The sequence below is a fragment of the Cygnus olor genome, chromosome 17 (assembly GCF_009769625.2).
Source record: "Cygnus olor isolate bCygOlo1 chromosome 17, bCygOlo1.pri.v2, whole genome shotgun sequence".
Classification (NCBI taxonomy): domain Eukaryota; kingdom Metazoa; phylum Chordata; class Aves; order Anseriformes; family Anatidae; genus Cygnus; species Cygnus olor.
Window position 1 is genome coordinate 6,696,151 of NC_049185.1, and position 26,305 is coordinate 6,722,455.

General features: G+C 40.9%; 2 protein-coding genes across 10 annotated transcripts in view; both read left to right on the top strand.

The window, feature by feature from the left end:
* LOC121079430 (septin-2) overlaps window positions 1–17,771 on the top strand; it is a 39,200-nt gene extending 21,429 nt beyond the window's left edge. For 4 of the 7 annotated variants that reach the window (XM_040576660.1, XM_040576659.1, XM_040576661.1 and 1 more), the window contains exons 9-13: window positions 478–623; window positions 1,662–1,745; window positions 2,754–2,811; window positions 9,196–9,289; window positions 16,969–17,771. In XM_040576660.1, the coding sequence (XP_040432594.1) occupies window positions 478–623; window positions 1,662–1,745; window positions 2,754–2,811; window positions 9,196–9,264 (357 nt within the window). In that variant the 3' untranslated portion in view covers window positions 9,265–9,289; window positions 16,969–17,771. The remainder of the gene's footprint in view (window positions 1–477; window positions 624–1,661; window positions 1,746–2,753; window positions 2,812–9,195; window positions 9,290–16,968) is intronic. The other 3 variants (XM_040576663.1, XM_040576664.1, XM_040576666.1) reach the window with 1 other exon arrangement.
* Window positions 17,772–20,152: 2,381 nt separating this feature from the next.
* Window positions 20,153–26,305, top strand: part of SEPTIN5 (septin 5) — a 43,725-nt gene continuing 37,572 nt past the window's right edge. Inside the window, exons 1-2 of one of the 3 annotated variants that reach the window (XM_040576677.1) lie at window positions 20,153–20,303; window positions 20,480–20,490. In XM_040576677.1, the coding sequence (XP_040432611.1) occupies window positions 20,261–20,303; window positions 20,480–20,490 (54 nt within the window). In that variant the 5' untranslated portion in view covers window positions 20,153–20,260. Of the gene's footprint in view, window positions 20,304–20,479; window positions 20,491–21,078; window positions 21,098–26,305 lie in introns of those variants that run through there. The other 2 variants (XM_040576679.1, XM_040576678.1) reach the window with 2 other exon arrangements.

Consider the following 26,305-nt stretch of genomic DNA (forward strand, 5'->3'; position numbering starts at 1 on the left):
GTCATTTCCTCTTTGTGTTGTGATACTTACAAAGATGCTTGAAGAACATATCTGAAATTCTCAGTCTCTAGATACTTTAATCTGAATCTGAAGTATGTTTCTGTTGGCTGTTTTCCATGCATGATGTTATGTCAGATGACACATTATGCACAAACTGTATTTCAACAACAGTCAAGTGTTCCTAAAGCAAAGCGTCATTTCCTTTTGAACTTCTGTTAAGACAAACTGATCCTAACAAAACTGCAGGTATTAATAATGAGAGCTTGCATTGTTCAGAATAGGATTTGTTGGTTTTTTCATGTAGAAGGGTTTTAGTAAAATACATTTGTCAACACTTCCTTTCCCTGTCTCCTGTCTGTTACTTATAATACTTTTGCGCTTTCCTTAAAAGAAAAAGGCAAACAACTAAACCCACAAAAAAAAAAAAAAGCCAGTCAAAACTCTACACAGTAACTTGTTTTGCTTTGTCTCAACTAGGCTAGCATTCCCTTTGCTGTTATTGGATCCAATCAACTTATTGAGGTGAAAGGGAAAAAAATCAGAGGCCGTCTGTATCCCTGGGGAGTTGTTGAAGTTGAAAATCCAGAGCACAATGATTTCCTTAAATTGCGCACAATGCTGGTGTGAGTAATGGTAAAATTATCCCACCTCCTGTGGTGATGTAATTCTGTTACAATGACTAGAGAGTCATAAGAACCTATATTCTTGAGTTCAGTGGTTGTCCTGATGACAGTGTAGACTGACTTTTTTTTGCATACTCCTCCTGCAGCTTGATTTACTTCTATGATCCTCTGATCTGTCTTAATGCAAAATATAGAAAATATTTTCTTGTAAGATGCATGTAATAGCTATTATATCTTACGTTAACTGATTTTATGGCTTTACATGTAAGTTGAAGTTTTCTTATAGTGCAGTGGGTGGGGCAGAGAGGCTTTTAAAATACGAAAATGATTGATTAATCCACGAAGATGAGTATTGTAAAGGCAAAGCTCAGTTTTCCTGCCAGCATGGGAAATTCTTTGTTAAATGTGATACCCATCACCCTTTATGACTTTAGCTGATACAGATATTCTGCCAGTGTAGATAGCTTTAAGTAATTTTTATGACATCTTGCTATTGTTGTAAATTGAATTTGGTTGTGGATTTTGAGTTTTACTCTCTACTGGGCAGGGATTGCCCTCTACTGGTCATCATTTCTAGCAAGCATTTTTTTCTCTTTTGACAATTTAAAGTTATGCGATGTCAGCTGTTATGTTAGCCAAGGAACTCTGCCTACTTTTCAGTTACAAATTATAGCTAACAGCACTTAAGATTCAAGAAATACTTTAGGAATTAAACTACCTTTTTGGATAACAGTCTTCACAAGGTTCTTGTGCTTCAGGCTCATGTAAAAAAATGCTATAAAGTAATGAGTGAACAAGAAAAGGACAGCATACTTTCTGTGTTTTAATAATATTGGTAGGAGTATACTAAACTATGAATTAAAAGTCATGTGAACATGCAAGCAGTATTCTGGCTAGCTTTATGGCAGACTTGGTGTACAGCAATTAATGTTCCAGTGAATATATCCATTATATGAAATGAAAATGGAAGATAAAAGGGTGTTTCTCTTCCCTTTGACAAGAAGGACAAAATGTTCAATAGCCCTTTGCTTGTTCTAGAACGCACATGCAGGACCTGCAGGAGGTGACCCAAGATTTGCACTATGAAAACTTCCGCTCAGAGAGGCTAAAACGAACTGGCAAGTAAGTATGTGTGTCCTTCTGGGCCCTGTTACTTGTGAGTCTCTTCTTTTTGGCTGTGGCATCTGACACACTCATCCTCCTAACTAATCCTCCCCTGTATCTCATTATTTCTCATGAGATTTCAGTCTATGGAGTTAATGAAACGTGTGCCTATTTTCTTGAAGAGTAATAACTTGCAAAGTGCCATGCTAACAAACAGCTGTTCCTGTTTTCATATTCATTCCCTTTTCTTTATGCTTTTAAATGGAATTATGCATAGAGAAGCAATGGGCTTGCAGGCAAGATAGGTTTTTATTTAATTATGTCTACCTGGAAAAAAATATGCCTTCTAGAGTTCGTTTTTGTATAGGACACAGCCTATCTGGTTAGGTAGGATATTGCTTCTCTAGTAATTTCAAGACTGCCATGCTGGCTTTTTTCCTTATTCCTTCATGCTCCTTCATGTACAGAGAGAAGTTGAGCCCGATTTTATGGTAATTTCTTTTTTTTTTTTTTTTAAATAATTATAAAGCTTCTGTCCTTGGCAGATTTGATGCAAAAAATCCACAACTATTCAGGCTGCATCCTTCTTGATAGCAACTTTTTCTTCTCCCTACTTTCCTTGTTAAATATTCAGCTAAGCATTTTGATCATAGAGGAAAGGAAATAGCTTAAGCAGTTATTTCACTGCTGCTTTTATGAATGATTTTGTAGTATTGACAGGTGGCAGAGGGAATCTTATGATTTCTTCATTGCTATAGGATTTTTTTGCTGTTTAATCCCATTATAAGAAATGGAAGAAGAAAATTAGAATGTGGAAATAACAGAAGGCAAGGTAGGCAAAGAACAGATAGAAGATGGCATTTTTACCAAAGGGATACAAATGAGTTTAACAATGTCTTCTGTTCCCTGTGAGAAGGCATGCATGCTTTTTCATTGTTATATTAACTGAAATATGAGCCTTCAATCTGTTCTTGGAGACTTTTTCTTCTGTATCCTAGATGATCAATGCATTCTTTTGTTCAACAGGCCTGTTGAAGAAGAAGTTGTAGACAAGGATAGAATCCTCCAACAGAAAGAGGCTGAGGTAAGGCAGAGCTTCTAAAACATCTTGTTCTTTAATATAATATGCCATGGTCCAATTTCAGTGTTCTGTATCAACTACTGCCCAGAGACTGTAAGATGAGAGTTGTGAAAAATAAGACCTAATCTGAACATACAGGCTGCCCATGCAAAGTTAATTGCATACTATGGATAGTAGGTAGCATGTGGACTCTTGGTTGTGTAGGCAGGGTATTTTTCTTTTCCAGTACATATGCTGATTTTTCCAAAGCATAATTTCTATTTTTTGTTAAGCATTGAAGTCAGTTTATGCTTAAAACAGCACATGTAGCTGACAAACATATGTTGGGGTAGACTGGTAGACGAATGTCATTTCTGATGTGCATGATTTAGTACAAACATGTTAACAATAAATTTCTCCGTGCGTCATGTGGCTACAGAGTAGAAAAAGCTTACCAAGTCTTAAAAATCCCATGATACAATTAATGTGCATGTCTTTTCATTTTAATCTTGACTTGCAGCAAAATTCCTGATACTTCTTTTTTATCAGTCAATTTATGGATTTGGTCTTTTCAGTCCCTGATTTCTTACTCTGCTTTCAAGTTATTGCTAAGCCTTTCAACCTAGTATTTTTATGCTGAAGTTCTAAAGATTCAGAGATTGTCAGCCTAGTATTTAAATTCAAGTATTACACTGCCAAGGCTTATGACTGCTTTCATTGTGGCAACACTTTCTGCCAACTGGAAGATAGTGGTTTTTTTTTTCTATTTATCCTTCTTTTATCCAATTCAGCTTGGATCCAAGTCCATAAATGGAGGACGCATGATTTAAAAGGCCAATGCATACATGCAGTGATTTGGAGTAAGAAGTTATAAATAAAAATACAAGCAATTTTGTGTGTTTCTGAGATGAAACATTCAAACTCCAGTACATGGAAGCTTATGGAACATAGTTACTTCAGTCTGTGCATTTCCTTTTTCCTTTGTAGCATCCACGTTTAAAAATAGCTAACCCTGACTACCTGGCATGTTGACATAATCAGCTACTTCTGCATTTCCTTTTAGGATGTTTTTTTTGTATTTATCACCATAACTAGTAGCTAATAATATGAATTATCAGAGATTAAATAAGATAGACAAACTTAAAATTCTGCAGTGATAAAAATGCAGCTATGTTGTTGAAATGAGTTTAGGGCAGTGGAGCTTCTGCAAGTGCACTGTACACAAATCCACTGCCTTGGATTTACTGACCTATGTGCAAAACAACAGCAGACCATTAGCAGAGTACTAGATGCTTTGGAAAGGTCAAGAGCATTGTTTGGAAACACTTTTTTATAATCCAGTGTTTCAAAGTTTCATGCGACACACTTAAAGAGTTTAAGTGATAACTGTTTCTCCTTATTTTATTTAAACTGTATAAATTATACTTGCCTAGCAGTTAAGTAGAAACTTAAGTATCTTTCTAGAACTATTTGTCTTCAGGTTTTGCACCTGAAAACAATCTGCTGTAACTGTTTTTGCTGGAAACTGCTGATACAGTAAGCACATCATCATATACTGTTCTATGTTGACCGTGCTGTGTGAATGAATATGTAGTATTCGTATATATGTATGTAATGTAGTTCTTATATATTATGGCTAAGCAGGGGAAGTCTTGAATTTCTTGGAGGATGATCTCTGCAAGTTCCCTCTGGGACTAATCATCTCTGAATAACTGCTGCTGAAGTTGCAGAGGATTAGGATAGAACTTGAAAAAACAAGTAGATTTTTAAGCTCTGTGTTCTATTGTCTTGAAGAGATCAAGAGGCTTTGCTGAATCTTCTGTAGATAAACTGGTATGAAATCCGTTCATCTCTGCATCATCCCGATGGTTCAGACTGGGAAAAGTCTGGGGAGGAAAGAGGCACAGAGGAAATGGGTTTGCATTCCATGGCCTTTGCAGAGAAAACAAATATCCATTTCCCCTCCTGTTTTGCATTCCCATCAGTAACGGTGCTTGAAGCTCTATTTACAGTTTTTTAAGGTTTATATAACCTTGGAAGGAATGAATGCTTGGGTTAGTGCCAGGATCATCATTATCAAGGCATCACTTTTAAGTGATCTTTTATTATGCCAAAGGAAGTGGTCCCCAGTTCAGCAATTTGGAATAGCTAATCTGTCATCTTGGATTTATTGCTCAGTCTGGTAGTGCTTTTTGTTCATCTGCAAGTGGTGATCTGTTTTTCTGAGCTGGGAAGTGAAAACGAGAATAAAGGTATCCACATTCTTTCCTGTAAACATGCTGCAGTTCAGATTATTTTGACATTGTGGTGTAAATGGACACCCAAACTTAGGAAAGTTTATAGTGTTGTGCAATATTTCTCCTACCCTGAAAATATCTCGTAATAAAAATCTTTCAAAGTTTTTTGAGAGAGAATACTTCCAGAAAAATGTTAAGGCTGTGATTAGATGAAAACAGCATGGAACAAGGTTTTTTTCTTTCCTCCCCTCCAGTGAGCTACCCAGAGACTTCGGACTCCAGTGTCTTCAGAGGAGTTGGTCAGCAATTGGTTGAACACGAAAGAATTAATCACAGTGTTAAAATTGTTTTCTCTTTGTCCTTCTACTTCCTGAATTGTTTTTAGTCCTTTGGCAGTTGAGATCAAGAACTCTGCCATAGGTTTAGTATGGGAGCCCTTGCAGGGGCAGCCTGCAGTGCCAGGGTCTCGCAGCAGCCCTGTGGGCAGGTGAGGGTGTGCCGAATGCTTCCATGTGTTGGTAGCTGGCTGGAATTGCAGGTATTTGCATAAGTATTTTCATGAAAGATAAGGTGAAAACTTTTATGTGGAGAGGCAGCGTGACTGCTGATAAAGGCCTCCAGACCTGACAGAAATAGAAACACCTCTAATGTTTAATTTGGTTTTGTTGACCGTTATTACCTAACGTAGGGGGAAGGAGGTACACCTTATGCAGAACACTGCAGCCTTCCTCTGTGAAGTGAGTCCTGGGAGAACATCATGAGAAGATGGCCCTTAGCAGATGATTAGCAATGGGAACCCCTTGGAGGCTGGAGTGAAGAAGAATTTTTTTTGAGTAACTGCATTTTTTGTCCTTTTGAGTCGTTCTGAAGGAACAATCCTCACTGCCCATGTAGTGTGATGGCTGTGACTATAGCAACTTCTGTTATTTATAGTGTCAGCGTGTGCTATGAAAGTATATGTTTAGCTTGATGTTAGCTCCTTTTCCAATGTGGCAACTTTATCAGGAGTATTTTTCTTGTCCTCAGTTAACAAGTTTAGTTCTTCTCTTTGGTACTGAAAGTATTTTTAACAAACAGCAGCTATTGTGGGAACATCCTGGTGTATTAGAAAATTCACTGTCTACAGCTTCATTTTTCTATCTTGTTCTATTCTTGCAGCCTCTTCTGTTAAGAACTTTTTATGTAAAAGCATGGACAGAAATAATCATACTTGGTGTGGGGAGGAGAAGCATGTCAGTGGGAAGTGAATAGTGTTCAGTTCTTAACATTGCTTTTCCTGTGATATCTGTGGGGTTGTCCCTGAAGAGACACCTTGCTCAGACAGGAGCAGTACTTGTCTGTATTCTGGGCAAAACATTACAGTATGGATTCCATACCATGGTATGGAATTCATTAGGAAGCTGTGATTCACTTTTAACTCTGTAACTTTCACTCTTATTTTAGAAGCTCGTGTCCTTTCTGTGTTGCTACAGGAGTTGCATGTAATAGATACCCAGTAGTTACACAATAGTTTAAACTAAGTTTTAGTCCTGACATAAATAATAAATAAGGAAGGTACAGAAGAGCCAATTTGTGAATTTTACGCTTGAGCGGCCAGGATTCATATTGTGCAAATGATTTTCGTAAGATATTTACGTGCATTCTCTCTACATTCAGTTATTACTTCAAACTTCAGCGTTGTAGTTGCGCAGTCAGGTTTTAGTGTACGGTATGTAGCATTACTCATAGGTTGTCTGTTAAGCATGCTATTATGAAATGCATAGTTGTGAGTTTGGTAAGAGCGCTTGAGAAGCTCCAGTTTTAGAACAAGAAACCATTCTGGATTGTTTGCATAGCAAATGCTCAACAAAAGCCAAAACAAAGTGCAGTGAAAAACACTGGTTGTCTCCGGTAAATAGATGTGCTTAAATGTCTTTTTTTTTTTTTGGGGGGGGGGGGGGGGCAACTTTCCCTTATTAAAATGAAACATTAATGTCTTACTGTGAACTAACATCCATGGGATACAGCAACGTGCTTAGTTTAACACATTTGTGTGTGCCTAAACATCTTCCTACTGAATTACGCTGAAAGCTTCAGCAACCTGCCTATATTTAACTAAAGGATGGAACTAACTTTTCACCAGTAGATCTCAAAAGCTCTACGTAAAAATGTAAAAAGAAAATCTTACTCAGTGTTGGAGCAGAGCAGATCTAATTTTTTGTCCTGTCTTAGATTTGAGTCTTCCAGCATATGATTTCTTGCATGGTGTAGATGTGTTTGTGTCAATTAAGGTTAAGAAAATGTGAGACTTGGTGATGTAATCAAGTCTTAAAATATAATGTTGATTATTAGCAGAATGCTGTGTTTGAGCAAATCTCCATAATACACGTGCAGCAGTATGTTTCCCTGTGATTACTGAATGGTTGCTATTTTGGGAATATTTTGGGGCTCAGTTTCAAGTGCTCTTGGGAAAGAAAGTAGGCGAGCTTCCAATAGGCTAGTTTTATTCTGATGGTAAAGCTGTAGAGGGGGAAATTCAAAAGACCAGGTAGGTGTCTAACATTTGTACAAGTTCATCTATGAAACTTTATTTTCCTGAACCAGGGAATCAACACAACCCTTCATTTCTGAGACTTTCTGCTTTTTTTTCCTTCCTGCAACAGAATGTCATCTTTTTGATCAGAGGCTTTTTGACTGTTTAGCAGAAAGATGTAGATGGATATATAATAATCACTACAGACTTAACTGTACCACGCTGTTCCTGTGTGAATCTCCTTCTGTCAGGGTCTGTCTATGCTGTAGTCACAGGAACCTGAATTAGCCTTTACAGACCTCTGTGCCGCTGCGTCAAGAGATGTGTACCAGTCTGTAAGCCAGCTAGATCTAGGCAAGCTCTGCTACCTCTAGCTATGCTCTGAAGCCAGGCAAGAAAAAGTGATATAGGCACCATTAGCTATTCTTTCCCTGTTCCATGATGTTTCTTTGTGTTTAAAACAAACAATCAAGACAGCTGAATGCTGCACATATTTACTTGCACACACATTGCAAATTATTCTGGATCGAATGTAATGAAGTAACTAGCATCTCTGTGGCTAATGTGGTTGCCTGGATGAAAATACAGTATAGTTGTTTACACAGTGCATTTTGAGTTGAAAAGTTTTACCATCTTTCTCCCTCCCCCCCCACCCCCCGAAAGTTATCCTCTAAGTATTTATTCCTGAAGAATAAAGCTTAATGGCTGAATATTAAAACAATACAATTATTCTTAGAATAATAAAAATTTGCTACACAAGCAGCAGATCCATTATGTGATCTTCAGTTTGAAATGGCATCATCTCGTACGACAGAACACCTGTTTATTTGTATACCAAATTAGAGGTATTTGCATATGCATTTTGAAAATCTGCCTTAGTGTTTCTTATTCTTTCTTAGGAATGTTAAGAAAGAAAAAAATGGGGAAAAAAAAGCATGATACATATAAAAAAAAAAAAAGGATAAAAAAAGGCATGATACGTAACAAGCATTTTTTATGAGACGGAAATTAACTTGTCAGCGTCCTAAGAAAATGTATCTAAGAAATACAGTTATTTCCAAGAAAATGTCATCATTTAGATAATAAAAAAAAAAAAGTTTTAATATGCTTAGTCTGTCTTTCCAAATTTTATAAGCATCTTTCTGTTTTGCCTTTGAAGAAATTTTTAAATTCTGTCAGCAATTTTGGCTGTTACTGTTGCTAAAAACTTGTGTAATTATCTGGTTAGCCACAAGATGAGTATTCATGAAGGATAGTGTGCTTTGAGTACTTGTATCAGAGCAAAGCTTCTTCACCTCACTCAAGCATTGTATCTCTGTACATACATGAAGAGAATGTTTTTTCTTTATCCTAGAATAAATATTAATTCACAGGTCTGCAAACATTGCTAGCTTCAAAAGATCTGAATTTTATTGATTAATTCTCCAAAGTATTCTTTCAAAACTCTTGTGAAAGCTGGATGTAATACTCTAAAGAATCTGGAATGGGAGAAACAAAGTGTTCAGTTATCTGGTTGAATTTAACATTTCTAGTTTAAAAGGATGTAAATAGGATCTGCATTGTACCATGGAAGAAAAAGATGTAAAATTTCCTGGATTTTGGACTCCATATTGAAGCTTAAGAGAAATTGTCCTAAATGTGGGTATTTTTCTCTTACAGCTGCGCCGCATGCAGGAAATGATTGCACAGATGCAAGCCCAAATGAGGATGAAGCCCAGTGATGATTAAGATGTTTAACATCTGGATGCATCAGGTATGACTTTTCTGACATTTTACTCCTCCTACATAAGATTTTCATAGTGATTGTTGTCAGTTTTGCACTTTTTTAGCACATCAGAGTGAGTGAAGAAATCTTGTAGCAAATATGGTTTCTTCAGAAATTCTGCTTTCTACAGCTTTTCTGGCATAATTTCCCTTTTAAATGCAAGAATAAAACATAGAATATGAGGAGTCTTGTTGCTTAATACTCCAGTTGTGATTGCTGGTCTTCTGGAATGTAAAGCTTGAATAAAATGGATTATATTATCCCTTATGACCTTGTGGCAGCTGCCAACATTCCAAGCCTAAAATAAGGAGATTTTTGTTGCCTTTATTTGAACCTTCAGTCTTCCTGTTTATATTAAATAAATAAATAAATAATCTCCTAAGGAATAAGATTACTTACTGGATTCCTGTTTAAGCAGAAGTTGATGGTTTTAATGGTATGTGTACTGTGATCTTTCAGCGAAGTAGTTAAGGGAAAGAAGTCATTCAGACTTAGGTTTCTTACTCTTACAATTCCAAATCTTGTGGGTAGGGGAGTCTTCACATCAAGTCTTCTAACTTTCATACTAAGACATATATTCCCACAGCTGGAAATTTAAACTCTGAGGTTAATTTGTGGCTGACCATGCAAGCGTATGTGATATCAGTGTCTGACATAAAGCTCTGATTTCCTCAGACAGGAGCTGGTAATTATGCAGACTGTTAAATATTTTAGCTTGAACTGAAGGTCCCAAGATTTCATGCCAACTTTATCATAAGGCCGGACTCCGGCGTCTTGTGAAAAAAGCTGTTTGATGCAGGAAACCTTATATAGTGTAAATTACTATTGCTGTTTGCAAGCAAGCTCAATTATTTCTGTGACTTACAAATCATGCTTAATAGCATACATCCTTTAAAGTTATATTTGGTAAGAAAAAAGCACCCTACATCTAATTGCCTTGTCTATAGTTGCTTGCAGAGTATAAGATGTCTGAAATTGGCATCTGAGGGCTCACAGTAAGGGTTAGCCGGCAATGGCACCAGATTCCATGTGTTTCACAGCTTCTGGCAATACTGAATATGGTATTTATGAAAACAAATTGCAGCATGGTGTGTCCTGAGCTGAATTTGCAGCCATGGCTACATAAGTAAACAAATTTCTGAGCATGCTTATGTGTATCCAAGTGAAATGTTATTTTTTAGATAGTTTACTAATCTGGAATACATCTTGGATCACTAAATGTGTTAAGCAGGAAATCTTTCCAGGTTAGGCTATGTGATCTTGTAGTGATTTAATTTGAACCAAATCGTCAGAGTTTCCTGATCTGAAATATTCAATGTGAAAAAAGTTGAGAAGGATTTGAGTGAGATCTTCATGTGCAAAGGTCCTGCTGGTTTTTTGGAATCTGCTAAGCTAGATTTCTGCAGCTGCTAGGGAAATCGTATTGTTTGATAGATTGCTTTCAGGAAAGTGTTTTGAAATTTTTTTGGTAACCTTTCAGATATTGATTGATAGACTTTAATATAACTTATTGGCTAATATGCACAGTCAGAACTGCAGTTGCAGTCCTGCTAAACTGGAGTGTTGCTGTATGAGCCCATCAGTAAGTTGAAGTGAATCCTCATCAAGAACTTATCCCTAGGGAAGCTTCTCTCATGTATGTTAACTGGCTTTGGATAAGGAGGAATGATGATTTCAACCTCCACCATTCCCATCAAATTTATTTGCGGTATTTTATTGAATACAATATTTCCAGGGAAAGCAGGAAACTTGTAATTAACACAGTAGTTAACAGAACAAAAATGTCAACACATATCAAAATATACTTGATATCTTTTTGTTCTATTGCAGCTTATCTCGAGCATCTCTTAGGCTCTAGTTCTACAAGAATTTAAGTATTAGCCTATGATTAGCCTATGACAGCACTGCTACTGAAAGCATTGTCTCTCTTCCAGTTGCTTTTTTGCACTTATCTTTACACTGAGAAAAATATGTAATTTCGTAGACAACATGTAAAGTAACTGTTCTTATTTTGGATGAATATGTATTTATACATTTTCTTCAGAAATCCCTTAAATCTCTGTAAAGCTCACACAAAGGTGTTTGCAGGTATTTTGGAAAAAGAACAATGTGGTGTAAGTGTCTTCATGGGTAAGAGCTGGAGAGTGAACAGTTGGAAAATTAAATGTGGTGATGTCCAAATATGTGAAATACCCACTTCTGGGCTTCAGATGTACTTTGGGATGGGGTGGGGAAGATTGCTGAATGTTTTGGGGCTTTCTGTAAAGGGTCTGGCATTGCATGATGATAAAGGTGAAATCAAATCTTCCCCCCTTCCACACAGCAAGTCTGTGTAGCATAAAATGCGTCTAAAGAAGGGATGACTGGAAGGAAGGTCTGGTTTATTTGGTCTCCTTTGAATAGGGGCGTCTTTAAACGTTTATGGAAAGAGTGAAGGGAGAATTGACTGCAAGCAGTTTCCTTCGGTTTCCTTTGCTTTCAGGCGAGTGTAAGAGAAGCGTGGGGGAGTGCCATAGGTGAAGGTTGTACACAGCGGGCTGTTTTTTTTTTTTTTTGAGAAGTAGAAATCTGAGGGGAAGTGAAGAAAAGCACTGGTGGAGACTGAGGAAAGGAAGATGATTTTGTGAACAGTAGCAACCACTGTGCCAAGTGCAGTTTTTGACACAAGTCTGTGAGTACTTACTGTACAGATAGTGGTGATTAAGAACTTTTCAGAGCAGTTTTCCACCTAAATATTTTCTACAAATCGTACATGTAGAGTTGTTTGTAGCAGGCAGTGAGAGCACAGCCAGACGTGAGAATAAAGGTAGAATAAGCAGGAACCATTTTTCCCCTAACTTTTGATGTGCTAATCTTATGAGTCCATGTGAAGCACAATTAAGACTTCAAGACAAGTTTAATTTTCACATTTCTTGCTTCCAAAATGCAAGACTGCTGTAAAGTGGAGGGGCTTATTGCTTCTTATATTTGGCAGTTCAAATGAATGCTCAGAGAGAAAAGAGATGGAGGTCTGAAATGACCAGAAACTAAAACAAATGCAGTTTTATTTGTTGGTTCCAATATGAAATGCTTCTTGCCTGTTGAAATAAGTCTGCAGTAACCCTAACAGCATATTTACTAGTTTCTGAACCTATCTCAGATGAGCAACTGTTATGAAAAGCTGTAGTTATTTTTGTAAAGTGAGATGTTTATCGATGCTTTTCCCTTCCTTTTCTGTTTCTAAAAGTGTAGGTCTTTGCAATCTGTTTTCCTCTTGTTATTCTTACAAATCTGAATTGTCTGTCTGGTACACAGCTTCAAGATCATAGTGGGACAAAGCAGTAACAGAAACCAGGCAATGGAAAACAAATATAGCCAGCTGGAAATATAGTTATGGTTAGGGAAATGTATTTAGGGGAAAAAAAAAGCATTTTCAAATATCTGTAGGATGTTAATTCTTCAGTAAAGCTCATGATTTACATGAGTATTTTAAAGCTTTCTGAGCTCTCTAACACTGTTCTAATTCTGGATAAGAACTGCTCTGAAGGCCCCAAACAGCTAGTTCTTTAGTTCTTTCTACCAGTGAATTGACAGCATTTAACAGAACACCACAAAGCATTGTCATAGCAACCGGCCTTCTAAAATGATGCTGCTGAATGCCGAATTGATCTGATGAGAAATGTCATTTGAGGAAGTAAAGATCATATTGTAGTTTTTGGCAGCTGAAATTGAAAGCCTAGAGAATGTGGAGCTTTGGCAAAGTTGTACTATTTGGAACAACCACCTGGCACTGTCAGGGGATGTTTCTCTAGCTAGAAACTGGCCTAGAAGAGCGCTGTCATTCTCCAGCACTTTTCAGCTCTCTAAACTTCGGAGTTGTTCAACAAACCCTGCACTGATAGATTAGCACAAATTTTAGTTTCCCTTAGAGAGTTGACTTCTGATTTAAAATCAACATTTTTCCTATGCTACTGTACAGCAGAGTTGTACGGTACTAAATTGGTGTGGCTCCGCAGGACCTTGATGTTAGCTTGTAGAGAGATCTCAGCAGTGTCCTTAAGAGCTGCCTTGGAGCTGGTGCCTGCCTGCCTTTGTGCATGATGTGAAGACAGCTAGGCGCACTTCAGGTGATGGACATTATATGGCTTGTAATTCTCATCATAGAGAACAATAAAGCTTTCATTTGAACTTGTTCATCTAAAAATATCTTACAACTCCCTATTAGTCCATACTTCTCTCAACTGGTAGATCAGTTGTCTTCCACTTGCAATCCAGGAACTTAAGAAGAGGTGATGTTGTACTTGGATTGTGACCTTGGCTGTTCTACAGTATCTCTGTTCGTGGCTTTTGACAGAAAATAAACAGTTAAGCTCTTCCCAGTAGGAAATTAGGTAGCACTTTGTTAAAGTGGTAGTCTTCAAAACACTGTACAGAAAAAAATACATATCGTTGTTATGGTATGTAAGACTGAAGAATTAGTCAGGTTGGTAAACCTGCTGTACCTAAATGTGGTCTATTTAAAGAACCTTGCTGGGATTTTCTTCTTTGTACAACTTTTGTATGCAAAACTTCCTGGAATTTGTCAAGACCTATTTCAATAAGGAATAGGAATGGTATCTCATTTCTAACTCTTAGGATAGATGCATCTTGAAAATTGCATCCCATTGAGACCAATTTCCAGAACTACTCTGTTCCCTCTAGAGGAGAGCAGAGAGAGAAATGACCCTCCCTCCTCCCCAGAACAAAAACAGCCTCCATTTTGCAGACTTAGAAGCTTTCCAAGGAATATGATGAGTTTGCAAAATGTGAAATGAAAACAATTGAAACACCCAAAAGCAAATTTTCTGATAATTTCACATAATTACACAAAAATGTAAGTAAATAGATTAATGCAAATTGCCTTGATTTTTGCCATGTGATCCCTGAATAGAGAGCAGATCAAATTCCTAATGGGTCCCTGCAGAAATCCTGTTTTTGTGGGGAAATGTCAGGGGTAAGTGGAAATGCATTTATTTGCTTTTTACTAATGTGTAGATGCTTTGGGAAAGATTAAGCCCACAGTGCAGTGACATGCTCAGTTCCTGTGAATACATGCAGTGGTACCTTGCATTCCTGCCTCTGAGAGGCTTGATTTCTCAGGAATGATACAATTTAAGTATTTCCGCCTTTTATGATATCTCAGTGACACTGTGCACTGGATGCAGAGGGTGAAGGGAGGTGTTCGCTGCCAGAGTTTCGCAGGCACTAGTGGGCCAAGGAGGGGAGTACACAGACCTTTTAGGGCTATGCCAAAGCCTGACGTATTATCGTGGTGGGCCTCTAAATGCTTCAGGCAGCTTTTTACTCCATAAGCATTTTCAGAGAAACTTTTGTAATAGTTGTGGAGCTTGGAGCCTAGTATGTATATATGACTCAGTGCACATTAAGCCTATTAGCACATCAAATTAACTGATAAATGTTGGAAAACAGTTCAAAAGCCAGTTTTGTAACTGTATAGTTGGCTGATGGCATTTATTATGGAGAAATAAAAGGTGTTGCTACAGACTAGCAAAAGGAAATGGAACAAACTTGAAGCATGGGACTCACCAGAGAATTACAAATTTAGCTATAACCCAGATTGAGGTTGTGAGTAACAACATGAATCAAAACTAGCAAACAACAGGACGTCGGTTTTATCAAATAGTTAATGGTTTTGTTTTTCCAGGAGTTCTATCAAAGTTTCCTTTTTTTTTTTTTTTCTGATACAGAAGCTCCAGGGTTTAACTATAAAGCACAAGCCTTGTGGAAAGACTCAGTTTCTCAAAGCTCTTGCTCTAGTGATTGGAAAGCAAAATGGTTGTAGCTACAACATAAAATGGGTGATACTTGAAGAAAAAGAATTTAGGTCAGTAAGAAAATGTAACTGGTTATAAAACTTCCCTCCCTGGGAACTGAGAACTGTAGGGGGAGATGTGTTAAGCTGCCCTGCGTTGTAGTGGTGTCTTTTGAAGCAACTGAAGGGGGGGGCAGAGCAAGCCTGTTCCTTCCTAAGTCTTTTGAAACCTTTACAAAGATAGGATTCTTAGTGTTCTGAACAAGTGCATCAGGGTGCACGTGTATGTAGTGCTAGTTAGGCTACTTGCTGATTACGTTTTAGTGGCATACTGCAGAAATGTATCTATTTTAGTGCATCAAATAACAGTGGGAATTCATGTTGCAGGTGGAGGCATTTAATAAAGACACGTATGGGGGAGTCTTAAAGATAATGTATAAAAGTGGAGATAAAATCTGTAATGAACAGTGTCAACCTAATGTGTCATAAAGTATTGCATCATGAGGAGATTAGGAAGAAAGCAGTGAAGTGAATCCACACTGAAAATACACAAGCATACTTTGCCCAGTTATGTTCTACAAGCATAACAAACACAGACACTGCGTTGCTAATGTTGGTAACACCAACACACTTGTGCTTCTAACCAGAGCCTTCACGTTTATTGGAAACTCCAGTCTTTTTGTGAAATCAGTTACCACCTCCTCTTGATATGCCTTTCATAACAGATTGAAGGTTATGCAGGCAATGGCAGGAATTTAGTTTCTTTTTCATATTTGAAGTGACAGTGTAGCATGAGGTTAGTTTTGCATCTGAATATTGAATGTGTTTAACAATGTATGGACTCTGGCTTTAAAGCTTACTGCTGGCTTGCTTGTTGTGGTTATGTGAAGTGATGGCCTACTTGAGATGTTAGGTAATTGCCATTCTCACAGTGGGAATTTTTTTCAATATATAAACAGCAAAGGACCCTGATTGTCAGCTTCCTTTCCTTGTTATCCCAACTGTAATCAGCAAGTGCAGTCTGGATGGGTGTTGCACTGTACTTTCCTTGGCACAGCAATGTTTTCTAGGGTATTTCTTTATTTCCATCCAGATGAATGTTTCAATTAAGCTATTTTTTCCTCTTGTGAATAAGTACTTCTGGGCCTGGAGAACCAGAGGGGTCTCCCAACTTCTAAATCTGCCACAGTTTTTTTAAGCAGGGCTTAATTTTCAGGAAAACCTGGAATTCTGCTTTCTCTGTAGCAGCCTTTTCAATTGGCAAGTGACTGCAAAGACATTCAAAACTGGTAGTCATTTCTGAAGTGATAGGTCAATATCCCTGCCTCCAGCCATGTCAATCAGTGCTGCTGTATGAAGGCTTGGAAAAATGTTTGCTTTCCTTTTTTACCTAAGCAGTGTCATAAGAGTGTTCATACGTAATATTAATCTTGCTGCTTATTTTTAACCATGTTTAGATGGTAAGCTTTTTTTAAATTCAGTTTTTGTCATCACAAGTAATGCTTCACATAACAGGCGGCAGAGGTTGATCTCTTGTGTTACTGTTTAGATGAGCCCTAACGCAATGCTTGTGTTCTCACAGGCTAGAGGGAGTGTGGGTGCCTAAGAAAGTATGCAACTAAAAATAGATTCTTGTTTGTGCTTTTATTAGACATTTGTGATAAATATCTGGGGCCAAACTGCGTCAGGAACTCGCCGTTGTCATCAGCCAGCTCAGTTGATCCAGTCCTAGTGCAGGTCTGTGAGGCAGCAACTTGGTGCCCTGCTCCCTGTGTTATGCTGCTTTGCTAGGAGGGGGTCAGAATGCCAAAAATGCTCTGACAGTGCTGAGAATTTGTCCGTTCTAATGCTCTTTGTTTTCCACTCTCGTTCACAGCAGTATACACTTCTCTAAGTGGATGGGTGCTCTGTTTTCTTTGACCAAGTGGTAACGTTCAAATGCAAAAGCCGGATGCCGCAGATCAAGACCTGCGTTAAAACAAACACAAAGTCTGAAGATTGTGTTGTAAAACTGCTTGTTTTATATATTCAATGTTAATCAAGTTATATTGTATCTTTTTTGAGTACTTTGGTAACACTGTCTTCATACTTATCAATGTGTTTTTATTATCCTTCCTATACTTTTTGATACAGAAATGCATAGAGTACGCTGTTTGGGCTAGTCGTGCTGGGTTTAAGGAGTTAATCGTGTATCTGCTAGATTCTTCTGAACAGTTTTGTGATTAATTCTAAAAGACTTTGTGGCCTGTTTACAGTAAATGTATGTGTGTTTGCACAGTATCGTAACTTTCATTTGCTATTTTAAGCCATTCTGTATTGTATCATTTTTTTCGTAACTTTCTCTGTGATCTGATTACTTTTCAAGCTTCCTCTCTGGTGATTTGTATTTGTGTGATGTATGAGAAAATATACAAAACACTGACGATACACCAGTGATGCAGAGAAGCTGACTTTTCTAAATCATTGTGCCTTAAAATATTGTGAACACTATTCATGCCAGAAATTTCTGTGGATGCCTCTGAAGATGTGTCTTCAGGTCTCAAGTATTGCTTCCAAGAATTCCTATCACAGGCATTTTTCTCTCAGCTGAGTGATGGCATGTACCGAACCTTTTATATACCACGACACTAATTTTCATTGAGGTTTTGTAATAAATGTATGAATGTGGAAAAAGTTGAATTTTGGGGTGGTTTTTGTTTTTTTTTTTTGGCTGTTTTTACGAAGTCCGTTGGGCATCTTCTGATGTTGCTTAGGTCTGTAAATACCTTGGAAAATCTGATCTTGCAACTTCGTGTAGGAATTCATGAACGTTGCTGTTTCCTGTATGTTGTTACATAGTTTTTTTGCATACTTCTGTAGTCTTGTGTGTATTATATACACGTAAGTGTAAATTATCTTGCAAATATGGGATTAAGATACTTTGTCTTCTGTTCTAAATTGGAGCGCCTTTCATGTAGGTATTAGCCCTAATTCTGCTGTCTAGCGATGACTGTTTCATCAGGATAGACTTAACAAAGTTTGCATCACAGGGAAGCGTATCTGGCCTGTGTTCAGAGTTAAACTGCGTAAAATGGACATAATGTTGTTATCTTGGCTACTGTACTGAAGCTGAAAGAAGAATTGAGGTGACAGATTTGTTCTGAGATGCAAAGCCTCTGCAGGTTTTATGGAGGTTTGAATTTTAAGCATGTCTGTCAAGAGGGCCAAGGTGAGAGATTTAATTGTGAACGTTTTTTTTCTCATTAATTGTGCACAATTATGTTTGCCTTTCTTGATTTTCTTCCAGAGTTCTGCATCATATTTTGCAACCTTCTTAAAATGATGCTGTCCATTTGTACTTGTGAAAGCCAGGACAGCCACACCCTTCCTGAGAAACCAAGACATTTAGTTGCAGACTGCAGTTGATTTCTGAGCAAAAGTAACATGAAAGGTTCATCTTTCAAGAGAAACTGGTACAATAGGGAAGCAGGCTTTCAAAAGCATCTTGTCTTTAATTTTATTAAAAATGGAGCTTTTTTCCCCCGCTCTTTTCAAAGCAAGATGCCTAGACTCAGTGTCACAATTCTGGTGTGGGAAGCCTTACTGACCAGTAGCAGCCACTGATACTGATCAGTCTATGCCTCCCTCTGGCTTGTCAATTCCAGCTGGAGTGTTTTGTCTCAAAACCAGACTCACAATACTACTGATACCCGAGCATTTTCCTTTCTACATAGACTTAATTTTATGTCATTTCTTTGATATTGTCTGATGTTAATCTTCAGTTACTTTTGAACTTGGTTTTGTTAAAATACTTCAGAGCTGAAAGAGGGAATGTGTTTGTTAAGCTGTCTGCTACCATGAAGATCTCTGGAGAGATGGCTCTGACTAGAGCCTAATTTTGGACCTAGCATTTGCACTCTGTTGGAGTTGGCAGTGCTCCGGCTGTGGAAGACAAGTCCCTTTTTCTCTGTGAATTCCACCCAGGCCTTCTCCAGGCAAATATTTGCCAGCAGTGGGACAAAGTACCCGCAGGTAACTGTTTTAATGACTGTTTAGGAGGATCAAGAAGCAGGCAACTGCAGTCCTTTCAGTCTTCATTAGTTTTAAAGCACTGTGGCAGACTATTATACAACTCATGAAAGGCCCATTGGATTGTTGGTGCCTTTAATTGTGTGGAGTCTCTAATGGTCTGTGGCTGTCTAGTATTTAAAATTGAGGAAATATGCTAACAGCTACATGAAATATTTTCTCTGATGCTTTGAATCAATGGCTAAAAGCAAGCTGAGAACAAACGAATGGGTTTTTAAAACATCCATGCCTCGGACTGCCACCTTCTGCTTTGGGATATGAGGTGTGTTTTCAATGAGCAGGTGGAAGACGTGACAAGACAGATGCTGGGATGACTGTAGGGATTTGAAAAGTTAGTGTTGTGGCATCAGTGTCAGTTTTGTTCCAAGACAGGGCCCTGTCCTTGTGCTTGCACAGCCATCACCATGTCAGGGTTGTCCCGTCCTGTATTTAGAAGAGTTTCAAGTCTGATTATTTACCTGACCTTGAAAGGTGGAAGAGATGAGCCTTCCCTGCAGCCGTGGCAGCTGGTGGAAGGAGCTGGGTTTCCTGAGCCTTCCCATCCCCACGCTTGCACCTTCACAGTTCAGTTGAGGTTCCTTTGAGCTCTTAAATCGTGGGCTAGTACTGCTTTTGGAGCATTTTAGGTTCATTCCAGCTCTCTCCTGCCTCCTCTTAAAGCTGTACCGACAGCTTTCACCTAAAATAGCTTCCAGTGTTATTCTTAAAACGGCTCAGCAGAAAGGGACCACTCTGGGACTCGCGTATTATGTATATTATGTGTATTACACCGGCTGCATGCGGTATTCCTCCGGTGGGTTTGCAGCGTGATTCAGGACTTCCCCCAGCCTTGGGAGACGCTGGATGCGGAGCCGCCTCCCCTCCGTACCCCAGCAGCTCGCTGCTTTTCTCCTCTTCCACGGCGTCCCCGTGCCTGGGAGCAGGCACCGTTCCCGGGGGGCGCGGCGCTGCCGCGGGGCCGAGCGCGGAGCCGGGCGCGGGGCGTTCGCCCGGGGCGGGGCGGGCGGGGATTGGCGGGGCCGGGATTGGCCGTGCCGAGCCGAGCCGAGCCGGGCCGGCCCCATCCGCGGCAGCCCCGCGCTGGTGGCGCTCCCGGCACCATGAGCACCGGCATGCGCTACAAGAGCAAACTGGTCAACCCAGGTGAGGCGGCGGGGCCGGGGGGGGGGGGACGCGCGGCCGCTCTGCCCCGGGCCCCGGCGCAGCCGTCCCTCACGGCCCCTTCTCTCTTCTCTCCTCTTCTCTTCTCTCCCCGCTGCCGGCTCCCGTCGCGGGCATCCCGCCCTCGCCTGCCCCGCTCGCATCGATGCGCCCCGCAGAGGAGAAGCAGGTAGGTGAGCTCGCCCGGCCCGGCCCGGCTCGGCTCGGTCCGAGCCCCCACAGCTCTCCCGGGGTGCTTGGGTGGTGCCCTGGCACCTGAGCGCGGCGGCGTTCAGCCCTGGCTGCTCTGAGCTGGGTTCATCCGGGGAACGCGCCTTTGCTTTGCTTCATCCCCCCCTGCTTTGGATCTTTGGATGGGGTTTCCTTTTTTCCCTTTTTTCTCCAGTGCATTTGGGCGTGCCGAGTAGGTTCGGATGCAGAAAGGCAGCGCAGGGGCTGGAAAAGGCTTCTCAGCATTAGGAGCACGTCTCCCATCGCTCCCTCTCCCCTCCGCAGCACAGATGCGCAGGCACTGACCCAGTCGTGCCGCTCCTCGCTGGCGCAGCAGATCACCTCCTTGCAGGCAGCCCGAAGCTGGGCGTTAGGGAACATCAGCTTTGCTTTGCAAAGCAAATAGCTCTTTGTAGACATGTCTCTGAGTCCCCGAGAGATGGGGGGGTGATGCAATCAGATGACATCGACGGTTGTTTTTTGGTTCATCATTTGGTATTTGGAGGGGTTTAGGGTGTTTCACAGGAAGAATTTTTCTCCGCTGGGCTTGAATGTCTATGTAAGAGGTAAGCAGCAGAGTGCTATGTGTTCCTTAGCACCCATCATCGTGATTATAGGCAATGTCTGCTGTAAATGAGCTTGGAGAAGCTTTTGTGCCTCACAAAGGTAGGGATGGAGGCGATGGTTGACACAGCAGGGCAGTGCAGTGGGGCTGTGCAGCAGGAAGAAATCCACCCATTCCCAGCTTGGCTTGCACTTGCTTTGGGTCTGCTTTATTTCTGTCTGGGGCTGTAATTCCCCATGAAGCAAACACCTTACCTACTGAGGCAGTGGTACTGCACAGCCTTTCTGGACCACAAAGAAGGAGACTAATTTTGTAGCAGCTTAGGCATTCACCCAGGCACTGCAAGAAATGGTGTTTCCCTATAGCGCAGGCTTGGGCGCTAGTCTGTGAAAAGGCGCGTGTGTGGTTTTGTGAGCTGCTGATTGCAGTGGTGAGAGGAACAAAGTAAATCTAGCGGTAATGGGATAAAGGGGTCTTATCAGGCATGTTTTTCCCAAGCTACTGGAATTTTACTAGCATTTTGTAGCTATTTCTTAGTGTATTGCTGTTATTCCAATTCTTTTTTATTTCTGGAGGGGAACAATGCAGGCTGTGTTCTGAAATTACAGAAAAATCAGGGTAAACTGTGAACTGAAGAGGAGATTTGTGACCCAAAAATCACGCTGCTCTTTAGCTTATTTGTCCTTAAACAAAGAGGGATGAAGGTTATATATAGGGTTCCTTTCTGCTCACTCCCCAGAGTAAGAAGTGTGGCAGATATCAGAGTACTTTGATGTAGATGTTATCGTAATTCCTAAAGGCCTTTGTCACGCTTTATAGGCAAGAGTGGGCTGGAGACTATACCCAAAAGTGTCTGTGTTTGCAGGATGGCATAGGCTCTTCTGGCACAAAAGCGGTCTTTCCTCAAGTCCGGAGGTGTGTATGTGTGTGTCCCTGTGTTTTATGCTGAGTGTAGAGCGGGTCTTGCGTGACAGGGCATGGTGAATTATGAATTTGTGCCAGCTGTATTACTTGCGGATGGCGGAGGGAAACCAAGCTGTGAATACAAAGCAATCTGCTGAAATGAGAGTGAACGTACTAAACCACAAATGATAGCCTTATTTAGCGTACTTCAAGAGCAGGGATTTTCTTCCTGTGCCACCTTTTTCCAATCCTCTTGCATCTGGCAGCAAGTACCAATTTTAAAAGGTTTACTGAAGCTGCAATTCTTGCCTGAACCATTTTTTAAAAAATTGTTATAAAAGCTAAGGAGAGGGCAGTACAATAGGTTGCATATAAGCAGGGTAGTCTTCAGTAAAATAATAATGTTAATGAGTTGCTGAGTCAAAAAAAACAGGAACAGTGTGGTGTCAAAGAATGTGTGTTCATCTTTCCTCAGATAATAGTCAGGGCTGATGCATTGTCTGGGTCCAGGGAACTCTGATTTGTGGGTTTGGCTCCTCATGGCTACCACTTATGAATAGAAAATAACAGTAGATTCTCTCTGTTTTCCAGTTTTCTCAGGTTCTTGATGTTTGATTTTCAGAGTGTGTTCGGCTCTGAACTCATGTGCCATTGAAGTCAGGGGAGGTTTGTCCGTGCGCAGAGCACCCACCGTTCCAAGGGGAAGGACCCTGCTTTAGGACCCTGGAGTAGGAGAAACCAGTCTCTGGTCCAAAGCTCTACAGCAAAGAGCTTGGTGTCACCAACCAACCTCAGTTCAGCACCTGTCAAATCGGGATGGTTTCTCTCCTAGGAACTCACGTACTGTTGGAGAGCTTTCTAAGAGGGAAAGCCTCTCGTGGCAAAGCTGGGTAGGCAGATGAGGCTGTGGCTAATAACCCATATGCATAAGAGTAGGCCATGTGTAAGGGAAACCTAGCAATTTGTCACAAGACTCTATTGACTTTGAGTACCAAACAGGGCAGTGCAGCTTGAGGACACCCTGCCAAAGCCCAGGGTATTGCTGTGGGAGCGGTACAGGTGAAACCTTCTAAATACCCAGTTAAACTGGAGTCTCTTGGCACGCTCCTGCAGAACGTGCCTCCTAGCTCTTGTTGTTGGCGTGTGTTTGTTTGGGGTGTTACCTTGCTGTGTCTCTGGAGCTGGCTCCTGCTCACTCAGGCCCGTGTCTCTAAAGTTCTTTGAAGTCATTGTTTCTCTTTAAATCAGGAGGATGGGAACCTCTCCTTCCCAAGTTGATCTCTCCACCCCATCAACTTGCAAAGCTGTTTGGGTGTGGGAGCAGAGACTACCTGGTGGATCCAGTTCTTTCAGTGGGTTTGAAATTACAGGGCTGTGCCTTTTGCATTCAGCTTGGTCTTTTTCTCTTCTTAAGTATATGTTAAAGTGATCTGCTTGTCAGTAAAAATATACGTAGGGGGTACTGTATATAAAGAGGATGCTGTGCAAAAGGTTGTTTTGCTAGAGGAGTGGTTTCAGTGCGAGCCTGGGCATTGAGAACTCCTGAATTTGTTGCATTTGTCTCTGTTTTTGAGATTCTGGGTTTTATATCTTCAAAATGCGTAATTCCTTTGCTTTCTTCTCAGGGAAAAAAAAAAGAAAAAATCAGTGATTTCCATTGTTACTGCAGCGGTAGATATATCACAAAAGCAGAGATGTCTCTCATCTAAAATGGCAACTGTGCCAACATAGAGCATCAATTTCAGGTCAACCTTCAACCTAGCCTTGCCTACCAGATAACTTTGGCTGATGGAAATCCCCCAATCCCTGCTAATATGAGCTGCCTTCTCCTTTTTTCTACTGTGTTTATGGAAAGAAAAACCCAAATGGGCTTACAAGAATTGCGTAACCCCACTCTGCGTAGTGCAGAGGTACCAGAGATACTTCTAGATGCTGCCTGTGACACGCTGCAGGTGCAGGTGGCTGCTCATGACAAAGAGCAGATTAGGAGAAGGGAGGAGTGGTGATTCCTGTGTCTTGAACTAGTTGAGGATGACCTTAGCGTGACTTCAGTTTCTGTGTACATGTATGTGACGAAAATAGATTAGCTGAATTTTGTGAAATACCTGATGAAATGTACTGCGTGAGGATAGGTTCCCATGTGCAGCAGTTTGCTGCTGGGCTGATCTTGGCCTCCAGCTCTGTGCTGGAGCAGCCTGGGGGTTCATACCTGTGTTATGTGGCTGCAGCATTTTTATCTTTCACCTAAGTATTTTCCTTAAAATAGCTCTTATTGTAATCTTGTGATGTGGGGAAAGCTCTGCTTTCTTGCACCTGTGCTTGTACAGAAAACATGGAACCTGGAAGAGAAACAGTTCTACATGCTTTTTTAATTTTCTCAGGGTTAACCCTATGATTTTATAGTTGTGATTCTTTGTGTCATTGGGAGTGGCAACAGGGATCTGTGTTCCTGTGCACGAGTCCGTCGTGATCTGTATCAATTCAAATGGGGTGGTTGTGGTGAGGGTTTTTTTTTCTAGGAGAAAGCAAAATGATGTTTGCATCTGGCACACGGGTGTTTCCCCACAGCTGGATCGTCTCACACTGTGTCATCGATTGCTCTGGGTGAGGCTGCTTTGCTTTGACTCTGCATGTTAATGCTTCTTCCAACCTGCATTTTCCAACAGTGGTCTTGCATTCTGACCACCAATATGTGCCTGCCAGAAAGGGAGTAGCAAATTAGTCACAGAATCTAGAGCTAAACACTGGAAATGGTCTTAAAGCAGCACATCTCTGCTTGTGGTTCTGCTGTCCCAGTGTATCTTGGCCAGACGTAGCATTGGGGTGGAAGCTTTTACTTCTCTGTGAGAAGCCTTGTGTGTTTCATTCATTTTTTTTGGCCCATTTCAAAAGGTAAGGTTGGTCCTTTGCCCTCCAAACCGGGCAAGGGCTCAGTGCTCAACACAGTGTGTCAGGAGCTGGGTGGGACTGCAGCAGGTCGAGAGATTCCGCCCTACTTGTCCTTGTCTAAACAGTCCTGCTGCAGGAGGCCCCTGGGTCACACAGACAGGCTATTCTGGGCTCTGGAGGGAGGTCCGTCCTGGGCACTTTGACTTCTTTTCTTTTTTTTCCCCTTTTTTTTCTGCCTGCCCTTAGAAAAGGACTGTAAAAGCAGGTCAGTACATGGGCTGCATGGTGAAACAGGACTGCTGGAGAGCTGGGCACAGTCTGCCTCCTGCTGCTGCCATTCTCTCTCTTCAATTATTTATGCTCTAAATGGATGAAGTGGTCATCAGTACAGGGCTGGGGAGGGGTCCGGCCCTCTGTGTGAGTAGCAATCTGCAGTTTATGAAAAGGAGAAGTAAATGTTCCCTACACACGGAATTTTTGTCCCTTGAATTTCCACGAACTGCTTGGCTACTTATGTGTGAGTCCAAAATTGTGCTGCCCTTGTGTGAATTGGGCAAGGCCGTTTTGGGCACATTAGCCAAATGTGTAAGTGTGACAGATGTTGTGGTCTGATCCTTGCTGATGCTAACGAAGTAGCAGTTCATTTAACCCCTAGAGATGCTTGTGACACTGTTGCTCAGCTGCTGGGTTGCAGCCTGCTGGGGCCTTATGAAAGGCAGTTCATAGGTACAGAGCTGAAAGTGTTGCTGCTGTCTAAATGAAGGAGAAACCCAGTCCCTGCATGCTTTTAGTCTTCAAAGTCAAGGAGTCTCATACAACCTCTTAATGCTCTCAGGAATAATACCAACTGCACACCAATGCTATTCTCTGCCGGACTCTCCTGGCAGGAAATAGATGTAAGGCTATTGTGACAGTCCTGTCCCGCCCTTCGAGCAGAGGGTGCTTTGCAGCAAGATCTGAAGGGAAGCTAGTCTGGAGAGGAACAGCCTGAGTCTGCTGTCTTCTGGAGCCCATACAGCTACCCTGTCTCGGCCTAAGTTGCTGTTCGTTAAATACCCAATGAAATGGACATCTTGGGAACCCAGGGAGGATTCCGTGTTCAGCCAGCTGGTTGCTCACTGTGCCAGGCCAGGTTGGGTCCTTGCTGTGTTAGAGCTCTGATGAATTAGTTTTAAATACTCAGTCCAAGGGGTTTCCCCAGCAGTTCTGTGTCACCCCACTGCTGTAGCAGTGGCTGCTGTAGCTGTGCTGCTGCTGTCAGACGGAGCCCACGTGTGCTGAACCCAAGCCTGGAGAGCTCTGCTCCATCTTTAACGTTTCAAGCAATTCTTGCTGAGATATCTGCTAACTAAGCCAGGAGGGTTTCTCTGGTTTCTCTTCCAGTTCAGGTGACTTCTGTGCTACTTTTTTTTTCTGG